Below are 17,488 nucleotides of genomic sequence, written 5' to 3' on the forward strand. Positions count from 1 at the left end.
CGTGTGAAATAGCATTAGATCATGCGACAAATTTTTTCGAAATGTTTTACATGGTTCCGGAGGTGATTGGAGGTGTTTACGGTGTTTTACTATCATGTACAACGAAAATATTGAACGTGGTGCTCTATACTCCGACTGGAGCCAAATGAAGAATGGAATTAAAAAATAAAATTTTAGTGAGCAAGTTGGGCGGGCCTGAGTATTTAAATTTTCGAATTTTTAACTCCACCTGTATTTTGACACCAATTTTTCTACGATGAGTAACTGCCGACATATATATTAGGGGTGCATTCTAGCCCTTCTGGTGCTAGATAAGAAAAGTCGTAGAACAAATGTTCATTAAATGACCTAGTACTTCTGGTGCACTCTATATCAATCGCAATTTCTCTTACTGCACCAAAACAAAACGAGACAAAATATCTCAGGGACAACCAAAATGATCTTATACCCGCAACAAACATTAAAGATCCAATATTGAGAAGGGCAGAAAACCCCAATTTATTTCATTCCTTTTCACAAATAATCTGCAGAGATTTCGTCCTTGTCCTTAAGCGAATATTTTCTCTTCCCTTCGTTTTTTCGTTACCACCGTGCCCGGTTTATGTTGAGCTTCTGGATGATTCATTAATTCTGGTGGACATGAAGATACAGGACTGTTCAGAATACACTGTTTCAAATCGTAGAATATAGCACTGTCGTCCTTTGTGACAAACGAAACAGCAACACCCGTTTTTCCAGCACGACCTGTACGAAAAGTTGAGTTAGAATCAATTCGGTTTTTTTTTTGTCAAATTCACTCCAGTAACTGACCTGTTCGTCCAATACGATGTGTATAATCCTCAATAGACTTAGCCATGTCGTAATTAATGACCATCGACACATCCTTGATGTCAATACCTCTACCAGCGACGTCAGTTGCGACAAGAATGTCTTTCGTTCCGCCTTTGAGTGATGCCAGTGCATACTCACGTTGCTCTTGACCTTTACCACCGTGCAGTGTGCAAGCATTGTAGTTCAATTTTTCCAATCCCTTGGCAAGAACGTCCACACCCTTCTTTTTGTTCACGAAAATGATGATCGGTGGCTCGACGCCTCGTTGTAGAATTTCGATCAATTTCTTGCGCTTATCGTTTTCACCCATCATGTACACGATCTGTTCAGTTCGTTCCGTTGGTTTGCCTGAAATTAGGAAAATCGAATTTTAGACATTATTGAAGAGGAACTCCTTATGCCATAGATGACATTACCTATTGAACCAATGTAAACTGTGGCTGGTCGGCGAAGGTACGTTCGAGCCAATCGTTCCACAGCAATTGGCATAGTAGCTGTGAACATGACAGTTTGCCGGTATTTCTTTTTCGAATAAAAGTTTTGCATCAGTTTGGCAGCATCTTCTGCCTCTTCTGTGTCAGGTTTTAGATTTGTCACGGGCATAAACTCTAAGATTTTTTGTACATCCGGTTCGAAGCCCAAATCGATCATACGATCTGCCTCGTCCATTACTATGTAGGTACACTGACTGAGCACGAGGTACCTATTTTCCAACACGTCAATCAAACGTCCAGGAGTTGCGATGACCTGCAAACAAATGGATTAACTGAAAAATTCCAACAGAAAGGAGTTGCTATTACAATTTCACATCCTAATCGTAAACGGAAACCTTGCTCTTCTCTCGACAAACCACCCACTACAACGACGGTACGGATTCCAAGTGGTGTTCCAAATTTATTTGTTTCTTCCTCAATTTGTTGAGCCAATTCACTGTATAATAAAAACGGAAATGTGCGTTAGATCCAATGAAAACGGAACACTTCTCAGGTGTAAATGAAAACCGAAATATTTACCGAGTCGGCGCAAGGATAATTGCGTATGGTCCCTGATCAGCATCTTCTAGACGTTCGATTTTCGGTAACGATTGAATCCATGCCAATAGAGGTATAAGGAAAGCCAAAGTTTTACCAGAACCTGTAAAAGTTATTGAATGCTCGGTCATGAAGTGCACTATCTTGTTTTTGAATTCAAATCGTACGCACCTGTTTCGGCCACGCCAATAATATCTCGATTTTGAAGACCAATAGCAATCGCCTGCCGCTGAATTGGTGTTGGTTCGGCATAACCGACCTTTTCGATGATATCCAGAAGTTCCTTGGGAAATCCAGACTCCGTCCAATTACGAATCGGATTCGGTATTTTACCTCCCTTGATTGTGATGTTATAATCTTCACGGAATATACGCCAATCGCGCTCAGTCATTTCATCCAAATCTTTTTCCGACCAATGACGATCGTCCCACTTCTGTTTGTCCTCCTTCCGTTTCACCTTCTTCAATCTCACTTTCTCCTGTTCCTTTTCTGCTTCCGTTCGACGTTTCTCCAATAAATCCCCATAGAATCGGCTCTGCTTCTTTTTCTGTTCTTTGATATCAATGCCAGCAATGTTCCCACGACCGAAAAACTGCACGTGATGGCGTTCCTTGTATAAATTATTGTAATCCACGGATGTGTCTTCCGAAGCATCCCAATCAAACACAAATTTCCGGTCATTCAATCGACGAACACGACGTTTCTTCTTCATGATACCCAGATATCTCTGCAAAAAGTTATTGAAATGAGTTTTGACGAGAAGAAGAAATAATTTTCACTTTTACCTCTCTGATTGCCTCCATTTCCTTTTCCTTATCTTTCGAACTAAGATCAGCTTCAGACCTCTTCGACGTTTCTTTATCCTTTTCACCAGCATCTTTGTCACGTTGATCGCCACGTTGATCACCACGTTGGTCACCGCGCTGGTCACCACGTTGGTCGCCACGTTGATCACCACGTTGGTCGCCACGTTGATCACCACGTTGATCACCACGTTGGTCGCCACGCTGATCACCACGTTGGTCTCGTTGATCGCGTTGCTGAAACCGGACTCGTTCTCGTTCACGCCTTTCGAATTTATCTTCTCTTTCCCGATCTCTGCGCTCTTTATTCAACAGTTGAACCACTGGTATATCACCAAAACGAGGCGTTGTAGCTTGAGCTGCCCGCATAGCAGCAACTTCCTCTTGACGTCTCTTCAGTGCCTCAGCCACTCGTTGTTCTTTTGTGATGAAAACAGGTTTCGATCCGGCTGCCTCTTCGGCCTTCTTTTTAGCCAACAACTCTTCCAACGACAACGGTTCAGCTTTCTTTTTCGCCTCGTTTTTTTCATCTTTCAATGGTTTCTCATCCTTGATATTTTTATCGGTCGGTTTCTCCTCCTTGTAGTACTTTTCGTTGTCCAACTTATATCCCTTCTCGTCTTTTATCGGTTTCTGTTCGACTTTCACCGAATCAACTTTGGTGTCACTCTTCTTTGTGGACTTACCATCTTTATCTTTAGATTTTGACCGTGACCGCCGCGATACACGCTGTTCTTGTCGTCTCTCCTTCGACCGAGACCGATGGTCTCTGGACTGATTATCGGACCGTTCCTTATCGCGAGATCTGCCCCTTTCTTTCGATCTTCTTTCTCGGTCCCGAGTACGTTCACGGTCTTTGTCTTTAAAATCCGATCTTTCCTTTGATCGGGACCGGCGCTTTTTGTCATTGACCATCACAGAAGACGTTTACTGATTCGAAATGGTTTTGTTTTCAAACGTTCAGAAGCGTTTTGAGGTTAGTTTAAGATGATTTGAATATGTGATTGGTGTCCCGGTACTGTATTTTTTCGGTGGATTGTATAGTAGTTCGATTATGAACCAAATTTTAAGAATTTTTGCTGTGACTGTTCAATTAAATACTTATTGTTTACACACACGGAATGGAAAATGTTAGAATCGGACACAAAAATATTTTGTTATTTTGACACCATTGACATTTGATCTGATTCGTAAGCCCAGCAGAAAAAAGTGAGTATCTCCCTCCCTTTCTTCAGTTCCTGTCAGAAGACAGCGAAGTCTAGTACGTCTGGAAAATTTTGCCGGTGTCATTCGTGACATTGCATTGGCTGGAGACGTCTTGGACGTAAACAAAACGATTATTATTGTTATTTTATTATATTAAAATGTTTGTCTTAGCCGAATTAAAAGACACAATCAGAATCCCGCCAGAAATGTTTAATTTGAAACTGGTAGACGCGGTAAAAGATGAAATCAATAGAAAGCTCGCTAATAAGGTAACGAAGCTATCAAGTGCGGAACGTGTGGAACCGGTCACACTCGTGTTTTGTTATCATAAAAACAATTGGTTTAAATATTCTTTCGAATTCCATTCAAGGTTCTTCTCAATGTTGGCTTATGTATTGCGTTAAAAGACATCACAAAGCTTGGTGACGCTATTATTCTGCCCGGAGATGGTGGTGCATCACATTCGGAAGTGCATTTTAGATACATTGTCTTTCGGCCGAATATTGGAGATATTATAACCGGAAAGATCAGAAGTTGTAGTAGAGAAGGTGTTCATAGTAAGTGGACATGAATTTACTCACTTTTCCCCGCGAAACTCATTTCCCGGGGCTCAGTGAGTAAAATAACTTACGTGTTTCAAGCTTAGTATTTTGCCTTGTGTGTGTGCTGTGCATCCTTTGGCTCGAGGTCCCGACGCCACACTTGGCAAAATAATAAGTTCCAAACAAGGACGTAATTTACTATCACCTGGTGCCTTGCTCAATTTAACGATTCGTTTCTTTCTGAACTTGAAACAGTTACGTTGGGCTTTTTCGATGACATTTTACTTCCACCGACTGCTCTGCAACATCCGTCACGTTTTGAGGAAGCCGAACAAGCATGGGTATGGGAATATCATCCGTCTGAAGAAGCGGAGAAACACGATTTGTATATGGATATTGGAGAACCGATTAAGTTTAGAGTGTCTGGTGAAGTGTTCGAAGAGAGTTCACCCGTTGGTCCGCCATCAAGCGACAAGCAATTGCAACCGAATGTCAGCGAAGCCAAAACACCATACAAAATTATAGTAAGTGATGACACACGACTGTTACTTTTAGTTAATTTATAAGGACACCTCAACAATAGTCAATCGCGATATTTTTTTCTGCTAGCCATGAATGATTCCTAAAAATGTTCCTCGTCGTTGTGATGAACGAACTGGAAATTAGAAATATATTTATCCATGCTGGGCAACGACGCAATTGTCACAAAGTAAATAGAAAGGCGTTCGAGTAAAAATGATTATATTAAGAGGTCGAAATCGGTTGAAATGAGAAGTCGAAATTAGGATTTGTTTGTATTGTAAAGATGTCTCATTTCAACCGATTTGGACGGCTCAAATTCAATTTTCATTTCTACTAGGAACGTCCGATTCTCCAAATTTTTATTCTGAATTGTTTCGCGTTCGTAACGATTTCGATTTCATTATTTCAGGTAGCGATAAATGAGTCAGGATTGGGTTTATTGTCATGGTGGGACCAACAAACCCAGGCGGAGGAAGATGATGATGCTGGAGAAGAGTACGAAGAATAAGTTGAAAACGGTTTTAAGTTTTGTTTTTAATTCTTTAATATATTTACTGTGTTTCAAACAATCGATATTTTATTCATCATACCACCCCTCACAGTCACACACTAAAATGTTTAATGTTTCCTTTCATAGTAATTCTCTATTTGATTTTTCATTAAATTGGTTGTTTTTTTAAATAGATTCCGCTTTCTTTTAATATTTAACATTTAATTGACGAGGAAAATGAAATTAGGGAAAAGTTTTCATGATTTGACAAATGGATGTAACGGCTGTCGACGTAATATTTTGTAAAACATTTGCTTTTAGAAAAATATTAGCAATTAACTTTCAATTGTTTCTTTTGATTTATTTCTACGCAGACATGAGTTGGTCTTTGTTGGTTCTTCTTTTCAATTTATTTTTAAACAGTTCCACGTCGATTGCATTAAGCTAATTTAACGATGAGCTAACGTACAGTGTTAAATCCGTTAAAATACACAGTATCTTACTTCAGCTGAAATCCGACATGAAAATAATGTTTTCTTCCCGTTAACCGAGTCAAAATTTTCCGGTAACCGAAAACGTTTCACTGACTTCCCGGTCCGAAAATTTCCCGGTGTACAGCGAAGGCACGATTTCCCGGTATATCTAAATTTTTTACGAACAAATTTCCCGGTAACCCGTCTACCATGATACAGCATTATTTCCATGTCCACAACAATATCCCATCTTATCGATCAACACACGTACACTTCTTGTATAGTGAACAATCGAAATACTAGATTAATGGTGGCATTCTGTTACACTGCATATTATCTGATGTGTGTAAAACGTCTCTCTGGATTGTTTTCTATGCAAAAAATTTGTGTTTGCAGACCAACTAGTGATAGGAGTAAAAAACTGCATGTTTCAAAATTAAAATGACTGTAAGCGAATGCCAACACGAAACAGTACTACTACCACTTATATTCGAGGTATGCGACTTTTTTCTAAGCTCACGTGCCTCCATGCACTTGTTGAACAAATATATTTCGTGCTGCATCTATTTGACGCGTTCGATTCCCAACATAATCCACCCTGCGTGCATGTGACCATCATATTGTTTCTGTTTATTTATTTTTGTTTTTTTTTTTACATGAAACACGTTTTATGTACAATACAGATAGAAAATTTCAACAAATTCTTCTTGAGCAATCTCGTTTTTTTATTTCGATACAACCATGTCGATTGATCCGGTTAAGTTCGGCGATGGTTGCATTGAATTAAAAGAGTCAAAGACATCAACAATTTAGACATATTTTATCTATTGAATCCATTAACCTTTCACAGACAGCAAGCATATCAGCATTTGTGCGATCGAATCTTTTACTTCAATTTTTTCGAACATGCTTTTGCTATACCGATAAGATCGCATTGATCAGAGTTTTTCGTTTTTTTTCTTCCTAAAGTCATTATCTATGAAACAGATGATAGCCGTACGTAACAGGTTAATCGATATTTTTCTTAATGAGAGCTGCTTTCTCAGGTGCCTAATTGATGCACAAAGAACACGAAAACAAATTTACAAAAAGTTGAGAATCTTGTCAGTCTTAAGACACTCTTTAGAAAATTTTTGTAAATATTTCTCAAATAGGGCTCACCGGTGACGAATCGATTCACTGGTTTTTTTGATTTTGTTAATGGAACTTGATCGTGCTAATTTACGTACATGATGTCGAAGTGTTAGAAGGCCTGTCTTGTTCAATGCTGACGGCTTCGGGATTTGAAAGAAATGTGCCGCGTGAAATGGTATGTTTTTCGACTATACTGAGCTGTTATAAAAAGGATTTAGGCTCCTAAATGGTTCGATGGTTTTGATTTACGCGTTAAAAAACATACGGATGAGTTTGACTGTCCAAGCCAAATCCATGTGGGATGTAGGATGTCACAAGGACGGAAAAGTTGAAAAGTCAAGTTTTCGCGTGAGGTTTGTTGATCCGAGGCGAGGACGAGGTCAATAACCATGCTCAACCGTGACTTTTCATTTGTCGTCCCTACGTATAATATTTTACAGGCTGAGGACACCGAAAAAATGCTTCTTTGATGGAATGAACGTTTTTCGATGCAGAAGCGTGTAAATATTATGGATATTGCAACATCGCACCTAACGTAGAACCACTGTTTTTTGACGACATTATAAACCCATTGTTTCATGTGAAAGTACATCTGTTAATTTTTGGCAATCTTTTTGTTTGTTTTTAGTCTTCTTCGAAATATACAAACCAAAACCGTGTTGTTCAACCATTGAATTCAATTTTTTTTTAAATACAAACAATTTTCGCAAAAATTTTGATTTTTGTACACAATTCTCAAAAATGTATTGTGAAGAACGCTAACACAACCCAGTTAGATTTTATTTTTGCTTGCTTAAACTTTGGAATTCTAAATACATTTTCGCTTTAAACCAAAAAAAGGGACTCATGCCTAATAATATTAATATGATTATCGCATACGGCCTCTTAAATGTGTGCTTATTTTGCTTTTAAAATTCTAAATCGAGCGAGTTGCTTTTAGGACTTTAATCCGCGTTTGCAATTAATTTTTCTTTTTTTTTATTTTCTTTAAAAACTAAGAGTCTTCAGAAGTGATTATCTAAGTTTAAACCGATAATTGAAGTGCCACCCACTAAAATCCTATTCTATAATTAAACAACGGGGTAAATGTTCTCGAAGATATTCATACAGTTCTTGCGATGCGCCCGGACAATTTGTCAGTTCCAGTTCTTGTAGATGCCTCAGCTGAATCAAACTTGACAATCCACTAGATGTGAGTAGAGGACAGCCTATGGATAATCGAAAATTTTTGTTTATTGTACATTTTCGCATACCGAGAGCACTGCCCTTCAACACATAATTAACTTAGCGCAAAAGAGGTGAACGAATTTGTGAGAGAATTTCATACGTCTATAGACTCTCTCGAAATCCTGCATCTTTTTTGCATTTGCACCAAGTTTTTTTATTGTTTGTAACACAGCAGTTTTTCTCTAACATACCCGCTAGAGACAGTACTTGTAAATTTCGCATCGAACATAAATGCTGCAGGCCAAAGTCACGTACTTGCGAACACCATCGTAGAAATAGTGCTGTTAAAGATAGCATCGTCGATATATAACCAACTCCTATGTCGGTTATGTGAACGCATCTGACGGATACAAAATAGGCTTGGTCAATACGTATAGACTAACCGCCACTCGTTTCCAGCCACTTACCTATCAAGTGTTAACTCTTCGAGTTGATTTAAATCACAGGCGATATATTCAAGCGATGCATCGGTGATGCGGGGACACCAGGAGAGATCTAGTGCCCTTAATTTTTGCAGATTTTCTGCTATTAACTCCACTCCGTCATCAGTCACCTTGCTACATCCCGATAACGATAAAACGGTGAGATGTGGTAACGAGTGTACTGGAAATATGACAAATTTGTTAAATAGTTTCAATGATGAATTCAATAAATTTTTGTGAGTTGATGCGAGAAAAATTTAAATGAAAAGTATCTTCAATCCTTATCTGAAACCTGGGATCACTAAAATTTTATTACGTGGACTAACTTCAAAATTTTGCGTGTGTGACACACAACAATACAAAAAAAAAAGTTCAAGACCGTATTACGTATGCATGCTATTGGAATGTTGCGAGAGAGACAGCATTGACGCATTAGCTACCCGAAACTATGCCAAATGTATTCATGAATACGGTGTGACGTATGCAAATTTGAAACAGGAATAATAGAAGACATACAGAACTGTGTATGCGCACTTTTCGTAAATGACAAGAAGTGGAAAAGTTGAAAGCACCACAACAACTTTTACATAGAAAATAGTCAAAATGCATTGTACCATCATGTCTGCAAGAAATCAACTATCGATCGTTACAATAGGCTTTCTAACATCTATTAGAAGCAACTTAAATAATTTCTAGTAAACACGAAGAAGCCCACAAAGTTGTAAAACCCGGTTGGATGTGATACGCTACGGTTAGTGAAAGTTATTAAGGTAAAAGATCTCCACTTGCCAGTATCAATTTCATTTCGTAATTTCAAATGAACCTTAAAGTCTGTTTGAGGGAAACTTTAACTAGTTACGATATGTTTTCCCCATGGTTCTGCGTTTTTCGGCATTAAAAAGAGACGATCGGAAATGAAAACATCAATTTTCGAGAGGTGTACAAGTGATAGAAACGATAACTAATAATGGTGAATTTTAAAATAATTTCAACGATTCGCCTCGTCAGGTCACACATCTACTTCTACATGTATGCTATCACCTTCAAAAACATACACCCATCGCACCCATTGAATGAACTACTAAAATTGATTTCGACATTTTGAATTGCCATTCATCCAAACCGATCCACTTAATTATTATTGAGGGGTAGACAATGTGATGGCACCACACAGCCAAACAAAATTGAAAATTCTTTTTTATCGAATTCGCATAATTATAATCAGATTTGTCATCAGAAAGCAATTGATAGACGGGTGTATAATATAATGTAGAACCAGTCACAGAAACGGGGTTATTCTAGGTGAATGATTCCGAAATTTCATTCATATTTTCCCTCTATAATCATTTAACGTGTATTGTATTTAACGTGTCCATTCAGACGTTATTCCGAGTAATGTGTAATATCATTGCCTGGAGAGGCTGTGTTAATCTATCGCTCTATTGTTTTCATCACATTATTCGAAATTTAAAAATGCCTCTGATGAAATTTTATTCTGTTTAAATTATTTCATATTTGCCTAACCGCATATGTTTCAGCTATTATTTACATTGACTGTGTCTTACCACAAATAAATTATTGCTCCATTTTTTTAAGCAGTTAATAGCATATAACATAGCTCATTATATTGGTAATAGATATAGGGAATGTATGGAAACGACTTTTGTACAGTACTTAGTTTACCATTACCATACTGTATCAATTTACGTGGATATTTGTACGATTGTCTCGCAAACTTTAAACAGTGGCTCAAAGAGATATACTACTCTATTACACTGTCAAATGATTTTGAGTCAAATAAATGTTAAGATCGAACAGAATGAGAATCTACTAAGGGTATTGACAATACTGAAGTAATTAATGGTATGACTGCAATCATTTGGTACCTGAAAGGACCATCAAATCTATAAATAGCTACAGCTAACTTTGTCGTCTTACATAGGTAAAAAAAACACATGTTAAGAGAAATGAAGTAATAGATTCAATTTTAATCTGTCGAAAATTCTCAGATTCAATCAATTAACAGATTCTGTAACTTTCCTAAAATATATGTTTGTTGTGAAAGGTTAAACATCTCCCTCGATTTAAATAAATACACAACAAACTCAGAACTTTCTCATGATCAAGAACGTCCTCAAGTTAACGTTAAAATCAATCAATTTTTAACAATGTAAGTGATTGTACTCGTGTGTATATAAATATATATATTGAAATAATACTCATCTCGTCAACGTGGTGTACGAAATATGAAATTAATTTAATAGGAAAAAACACATTTCTGAAAAAATATGAGAGACATAAATTACATTATCACCATTTGAATAATTAGTTTCACTTGGTTCTTTACCGTGTTAAGTCACTCAGATCGTTTGTACAGTGAATATAGTAAAAACAATTCAATTTATTTTCTGAAAATATTTGTCAATTTTCAATTGCCACTACAGTGTACATGTGGCAGTTTCAATTTGTGACCGACACTAACGGGTAGTGATTTTTCGATAAATACTCGTTTTTGCGATCACAACAACTGAAACTGCAACATTGTTCAACATTTACCAAGATTTAAAATAAAGTTTTACGTAAATCGACGACAGATTTAGAGTGTTTCAGGTTTAGATAAAGATTTTAAGTGTTTTCGAATGAATTAGAATTGCATTAGAATCGACTGCCAGAAACGAGAAATATTTCGGAATGCAATAAATTTTGAAATTAATTGGGACGAACATTCAATACTTGTTCGAAGCTATCATTTCAGACAACAACTTCATTGTCACTTATACGCATTATCTAAATTATCTAAATTTAGCATTGAACGTTTTGATGACGTATCAATAAAGGCTGACAAAGACGTCACATGGGAAAGACAAAACTAATTTGAAGTAAACTACCTTTTATGGACGGTCATCTGTTATAGTGAGTGACGACATAAAGAGGCCATGAGTTCTGGGTAATGCAATCTGTTATAGTAAAATCACAGCACTGCTCCTAAGCATTTGCAATTGCAATGAATTAATAAACATCAAATTTGGAGGTATTAGTGATAAGAGCTTCCGCTTAAGATTGTTTGTATTGCATGTTTTAGCTCATACATAATCGGCCTCAGATTTTCTAATAAACCACTGATGCAGTATTGATACCTGGTTATATATATATATATATATATATATATGATTTTGGCGAAAGATTAATTTAGACCTTAAAGAGGAACTGGAATCTTTATATTGACGGAAACTAGGTAAATACATGATAATAGGGTTTTCTGCTTCCTTAATTTTACTCATTTTATGCAAAGAGAAAGATCTCATATTTAAGAGGTATTTCCTTTCCGATTCAAGATATTTTGTGTTTGACAATCATGTTGATCAAAGAACAAACTCTGCAAGTGTGATGGGGACCTTTGACAGCACGGCGAAATTGGAAGAAATATTTTATATTATATCGAATGATGTATAATTGATTTGAAATGTTTGTTATACAAAATACAATCAAAAATGTTGATCAATATCAAAATTTTTCAGGTCTAAGGGTAAGTAAGAGAATCATAGATGTTGAAGGAACAACTGTCTCAAAAGGAAATCGTGAAAAATGTTTTTGGCATCAAATACAGAAAAAATATGTCAAAAAAGTATAAATGCCGTCACAAGAGTGGAAGCTTAAAAAACCTATTCACAGTATGATTCATCATTTACGTCAGGTGACGATGACAAATAATTTCCATTTCCTTTCCTCACCAGGTTGTACTCATTTTTTTAAAAGAAGTTTTTTCCTACTAAATGGAAAATATTTCAGATGATAAATTTTTCTATCTCTAATTTATTGTTATGACGTGGAACGCACACAGACACTTGTTAGTTAATTAATTTTATTTTAAAGAGTCTGCCACTGAATTTTCCATTAGTAAATGTTTGAAAATCAAATACTGTCTGTTTACGAATAAAGTTAAATTTTGTTGAAATAAACTTGTGAAGCGGAAGCTCCGTACATACGTACAAATATTTATTTTATATCCGCTACAATGTGTACAACCTAGCTTTACATTTTCAATTTGTTGGTCTGTAAAGGATTGTGCCATTTTGTAACATAGGTGGGTGCGCTGGAAAAATACATCAGTGCAGCAATGAGGATTTTTCTTTTATTTTATTTTTTCTTTCATAATTCTTAATTTCCTGTTCTTCTTTAAGCTTATTTTGTTCTAAGCTGTACGTTTTATATAATAACCGATTGTACCGGAAATGTAACATAATCAAATTAATTTTCTGCACATTCACCAGTTTTTTTTTTATTTACCGACCGATTTGAAAAATATGTTAGTGTAATGATGCAAGGCGAAGTGCAACCAGGGTAAATAGAATAATTATAATAAAGACAATGAATTAACAAAAAAATAAAAGGAGACCTTTAATAAAACATTGAAAACAAGCGCTGGCATCTCCCTGTCCTCAGTCTTAAGAGGCACAATGTTGAAAAAGAAACGGGCATGTACATAGAACTGACTGAAAATTAGAACCACATTTGTGTATCAGTTGTATTCGTCAATCGCACAAAACAGGTACGTAATAGATATTTACGTCACATGGACGGAAAAGTTGAAAAGTCGAGTTTTCGTGTGAAGTTTGTTGATCCGAGGCGATGACGAAAACGTGACTTTTTATTTTTACGTACAATATTTTCCATGCTGAGGAAGCATGTAAATAACTATTTTTGTGGAAATGAGGAACTTAAAAAAAATATGGATGGACATTGCATCCTCTATCGACAGCAGCGAGAAAGATAAATGATGATCTCTTACTAATGCGAGCTTATAATAGGAGAATGTATGTTAAAGCGTACAATTCCACCTTCCAAGAACCTGGCAGAACTATTATATTTATATGTAAAATGGAGTTACATAAATTTAATACTTTTGTTAAAACGAATTGAAGTAAAAGATTTTATCTCAACATCGTAGATCAAAAGAAGTAAAAGCTTCAATTTTTAACATTAGTAATAGATGGACATCCGATAATAAGACCATCTCTCATCTAATTTCCGTTTTATTTTAATAGTATTTGAAGGAGAAAATACGACGAATCAGAGGAGTGATGTATAATCTATACAGAAGTTCTTTCTAGCGTATAAAACGTCACTTGTTAAGACATATTGAAGTAGCGTGTGAAGATTAGGTCAGACACATCACTCTCCTTTCAACTTAATTTGACATAAGATGGATTGGTTCAGTACGTTAAATCGCATCACAAAAAATAATTTCTATTATTATTGCCATTCAGTCTAAACGAAGACAATATTAATTGATTTTGTATAGCTAATTTAGTGTATTAACGTGTTGATTTGTGTATAAACATGCCGTAAAAATATATTACAAATATTTTGTAATATTTTGGCAACTTGTCAACTACTGCTCTTACGGATGGTTTTAGTTAAAAATAACACAAAAACTTGAGGTGCAAATGAGCACCAAGAATATTTAGTCATCACAACTGACTTGATAGGTGGAAATTGTTTTGTAGATAAATTATTTTGAGTTTTCGTTGTGAAAACATTATTCATTTGTCCTGTATCTGTTGATATTTTGTGGTTTTGATATTAATCAAACCGAGTACTGAAGAACATATGTACTTTGCTTACACGACGAGTGTTTTTTTTAAATGTAAGTTATGATGAACAAATCCACACTTCATTAAAATCAAAATTTATGAAAACCTGCTGTACGTGGTCAGCGGCCGTTGGTATGCACATTCTGGCGGTTCGAGAGGCGAAGGGCGCATTATTCGCTAAATTGATTTTATAAGCTTTATACCGATCCGTAATTTAATTTAGTAAATTATGAATTTGTAACATTGATGGACCTGATTGCAAAACAGAAAACCGAACTTTATAACCAACATTGATGTTACACATGACAAATTAACATGAGCCAACAATTAATTCACAAAAAACGCACAGCTGAAAATTTTCTTGGATGATTCCGCTAAAAGTGGTCACACATACCGTTTTCATTTGACTGCCGGGTGTGACACATAATCTCGTTTCGCTCTCAGAGTATTTTTATTACAACACAAGTTTACGGTAAGTTTTCGTTTTACTAAATTTATGTCGCAATTGCATACACATTTCGCGGAGTTTATGGGCGGTTAAGTGATGGTGTTGAATTCACCAAATATAATTACGTAAATAGCAGAGGACTTAGTATGAAAAATGCATCAAAGATATCCAGAGCACAGTCATTGTTTTCATCGACCAATAAAATGGTTATTTTGAGAATAAAATTTTGTATGAAGGATGCAGTTGAACATTTTCTAGATCTAGAGAAAAAAATATCATTTTCACTCACCAATGTTAACTATTCCATGATTTGTAAGCTCCCAGCACGACTGCAATCGTAATATGCTCAAATTATGGCTTTGTTTTGGTGAAAAATATCCTAGAGCTGCGTCTGTAACGTGGTATGCCTTCAATGTAAAGAAAATCGAGGTTTAAATGAAGTAAATTTTTATTCAATTTGATCTGCTTAGGAATTACCTGCAGCGAAAATTCATACAGTGATGGCAGTAGTTGTGCTACTGCCCCAACTGCCTCATCGGCAATATTAATACAATCAGCCAGGGAAAGAGAAATTATACGAGGATTTAAAGACGACCATAATCCGGCCTCAGTTACCTCATTACAGCCAGCCAGCTCTAGTTCAAAAAGGGCCTGAAATGTATCAAAAATATGTTTGAGAAAAGGCATAGTGGTAGACAGTTTTACAGTACACACTGTAATACATCACATCCCTACTTGTGCAAGGAAATGAAGTGAATGCGGAACGAATTGACTTACTTGTAAATAATCTATTAAAGTTTCCAAACCACGATCGCTTATCGACGAACAACGTAAGCTTAAGGAATGTAATTGTTTTGAGGCCAATGGAAACGAGTGTATCATATCACATGCATCTTCATCAGTAGCGCTTAAGAGGCAAAGAGCATGAAATCCACGACGTACCAACGAACTATATAATTTCACCCTATCTGGGCTCGAAACATGCCGCAGTTCACGACATTGCAGAACCGGTAGTAAGCCTACCCAGTAGTTAGGAGAACGATACAGTAGATCTCGCCATCTTGTACAAACCTGAGCCAAAACACGACGCTCATATGAGGTAAAATATAGGAAAAATTTGCTAAGAAATCTCTCGTCTAGAAACAACTGTTCTAACGTTAATATTTGTGGAAGCTGATAAAAACCACTGTTTGGCGGTGGTGGTTGTATTTTTCGAATTAAGTGCGGTGTACCCTGTTGACTAGATGAAGCATTTTTACCCACAATTTGTTTGCCTGTAATTATTCTGGACGGTTTTTCTGGAGCACCAATTGGGGCATTATTATGACTGCTGCCTCCACATAAGGCATTCGTCACTCGTTCCATAACGCTAGTTTTGCCATGACCATGATGATGTTTTGAACGTAGGCCCAAACCATTTATTCGTTTCGATAGCTCAGCTGACGCTCGCTCAACTACTCCTTGAGCTGACATCGAAGACATTTTTTGCATACAAAAAATGTAAAAAAAAATGTTTTGCACCCTCTGAGGTACTGTCAACAAATTTATAGATTTTGCACCAGATTGAACGTAATTCAATTATTAACAATAAAAAATTGATTTGAACTCTTCACCATTAAATGTATAACATGTGTGCACCTTTTACAGTCTTGAAAGGGAAATATACCAAGTCACACAATAAACATATCCAAAATTGCAAAGCGAAAATCAGTTCAGTTCGCGAATTATATTTCCACAATCAGATAACTTCCCTTTTTACAGAGGGTAAACAGCAACGACAAGGAAAATCGATTTATACACAACAATTCATCTCTTGAAAAACATACTAAAGTTTTTCATTCATTTTTACCAACGGCAAATGCTACACAGAACGCTTTGTAAAAGAGAATTGATTTATCAAGAACCTAGAAATTCACAGTCCACTGTCACATATTGACGATATTTTCAATATAATATTAATTTCACAACAGAAAACTTAGTTTTATATAAAACTTCTAGTGCACAAATTTCAGGTCAGTTATGTATCCTTTTTATAGCTTTCTGTGGAAAAATATTTTTTTTCCAATGCTTCGCACCAATTACGCTATGTGTTACATTATTTGAACATAATTTTTACTTGAAGCACTGATGAAAACAAGAAAAAAAGGAAAATTGCAACACAGCAGCACGGAAAATCACTTACTAAAATACAGTGTGCAGTGAGAAAAACTCAACTGAGAGGAAAATGTCAACTATGACGGTGAATATTAAATGAAGAAAAATATAAAGAACGTCCCTGCGCATTGCAATACGCAGATATTACTATTATGGTGTATAGATGTGTGTGTGTGTTATCTTGGCTTTGTTTATTTTCTTGTTTCTCGTCAATCCGCGTCAATCGAGACATTTTCTGCTGTTTATTTTAATATATAAACGGAAGGTATATCGCCACAATCCGATAAAATCTGTTACTTCTTTTGTTTACAGTCTTTTTAGTGTCTGATAGTAAATCTTTTACTTCTATAATTTTAACATACGTTCTGCATATAAGAGGGCAATAGAGCTCATCGTGTCTTTTCACCGTCGCTGGCTCATCGTGTCTTTTCACCATCGCTGTCGATAACAAATGATAAGGTAAAAGATCACAGAAGATAACCCACTGTTCGGCAGTATGGAGAAGATCGTGGTTCGACACTTCCTATGGAAGATTCAGTTACAGAACGTGAAATTCATAAATTGGTACAAAATTTATTATTTATCAGTTAGTTTCGATCTGAAAACATTAA

The 17,488-nt window shown here is 36.1% G+C and overlaps 3 protein-coding genes across 3 annotated transcripts; 1 reads left to right on the forward strand and 2 right to left on the reverse strand.

Moving 5' to 3' along the window:
- Nucleotides 1-470: 470 nt before the first annotated feature.
- LOC119074229 (probable ATP-dependent RNA helicase DDX23) lies at nt 471-3,824 on the reverse strand. Its single transcript, XM_037180248.1, has 7 exons — nt 2,648-3,824; nt 2,034-2,589; nt 1,845-1,965; nt 1,632-1,761; nt 1,248-1,578; nt 811-1,179; nt 471-744 (listed from the first exon to the last, which is right to left on the reverse strand). The coding sequence occupies exons 1-7, from the start codon at nt 3,578-3,580 to the stop codon at nt 548-550; spliced, it is 2,637 nt and encodes an 878-aa protein (XP_037036143.1). The 5' UTR covers nt 3,581-3,824; the 3' UTR covers nt 471-547.
- A 116-nt stretch (nt 3,825-3,940) lies between these two features.
- LOC119074231 (DNA-directed RNA polymerase III subunit RPC8) lies at nt 3,941-5,504 on the forward strand. Its single transcript, XM_037180250.1, has 4 exons — nt 3,941-4,140; nt 4,242-4,428; nt 4,669-4,937; nt 5,345-5,504. The coding sequence occupies exons 1-4, from the start codon at nt 4,030-4,032 to the stop codon at nt 5,441-5,443; spliced, it is 666 nt and encodes a 221-aa protein (XP_037036145.1). The 5' UTR covers nt 3,941-4,029; the 3' UTR covers nt 5,444-5,504.
- A 1,120-nt stretch (nt 5,505-6,624) lies between these two features.
- Nucleotides 6,625-16,942, reverse strand: LOC119074230 (F-box/LRR-repeat protein 16). The gene is made up of 6 exons (XM_037180249.1): nt 15,501-16,942; nt 15,201-15,374; nt 15,013-15,130; nt 8,667-8,862; nt 8,451-8,599; nt 6,625-8,240 (listed from the first exon to the last, which is right to left on the reverse strand). Exons 1-6 carry the CDS (start codon nt 16,212-16,214, stop codon nt 8,092-8,094), a joined length of 1,500 nt encoding a protein of 499 aa, XP_037036144.1. The 5' UTR covers nt 16,215-16,942; the 3' UTR covers nt 6,625-8,091.
- Nucleotides 16,943-17,488: the final 546 nt, after the last annotated feature.

Source organism: Bradysia coprophila, unplaced genomic scaffold (assembly GCF_014529535.1).
Source record: "Bradysia coprophila strain Holo2 unplaced genomic scaffold, BU_Bcop_v1 contig_145, whole genome shotgun sequence".
NCBI classification, from domain to species: domain Eukaryota; kingdom Metazoa; phylum Arthropoda; class Insecta; order Diptera; family Sciaridae; genus Bradysia; species Bradysia coprophila.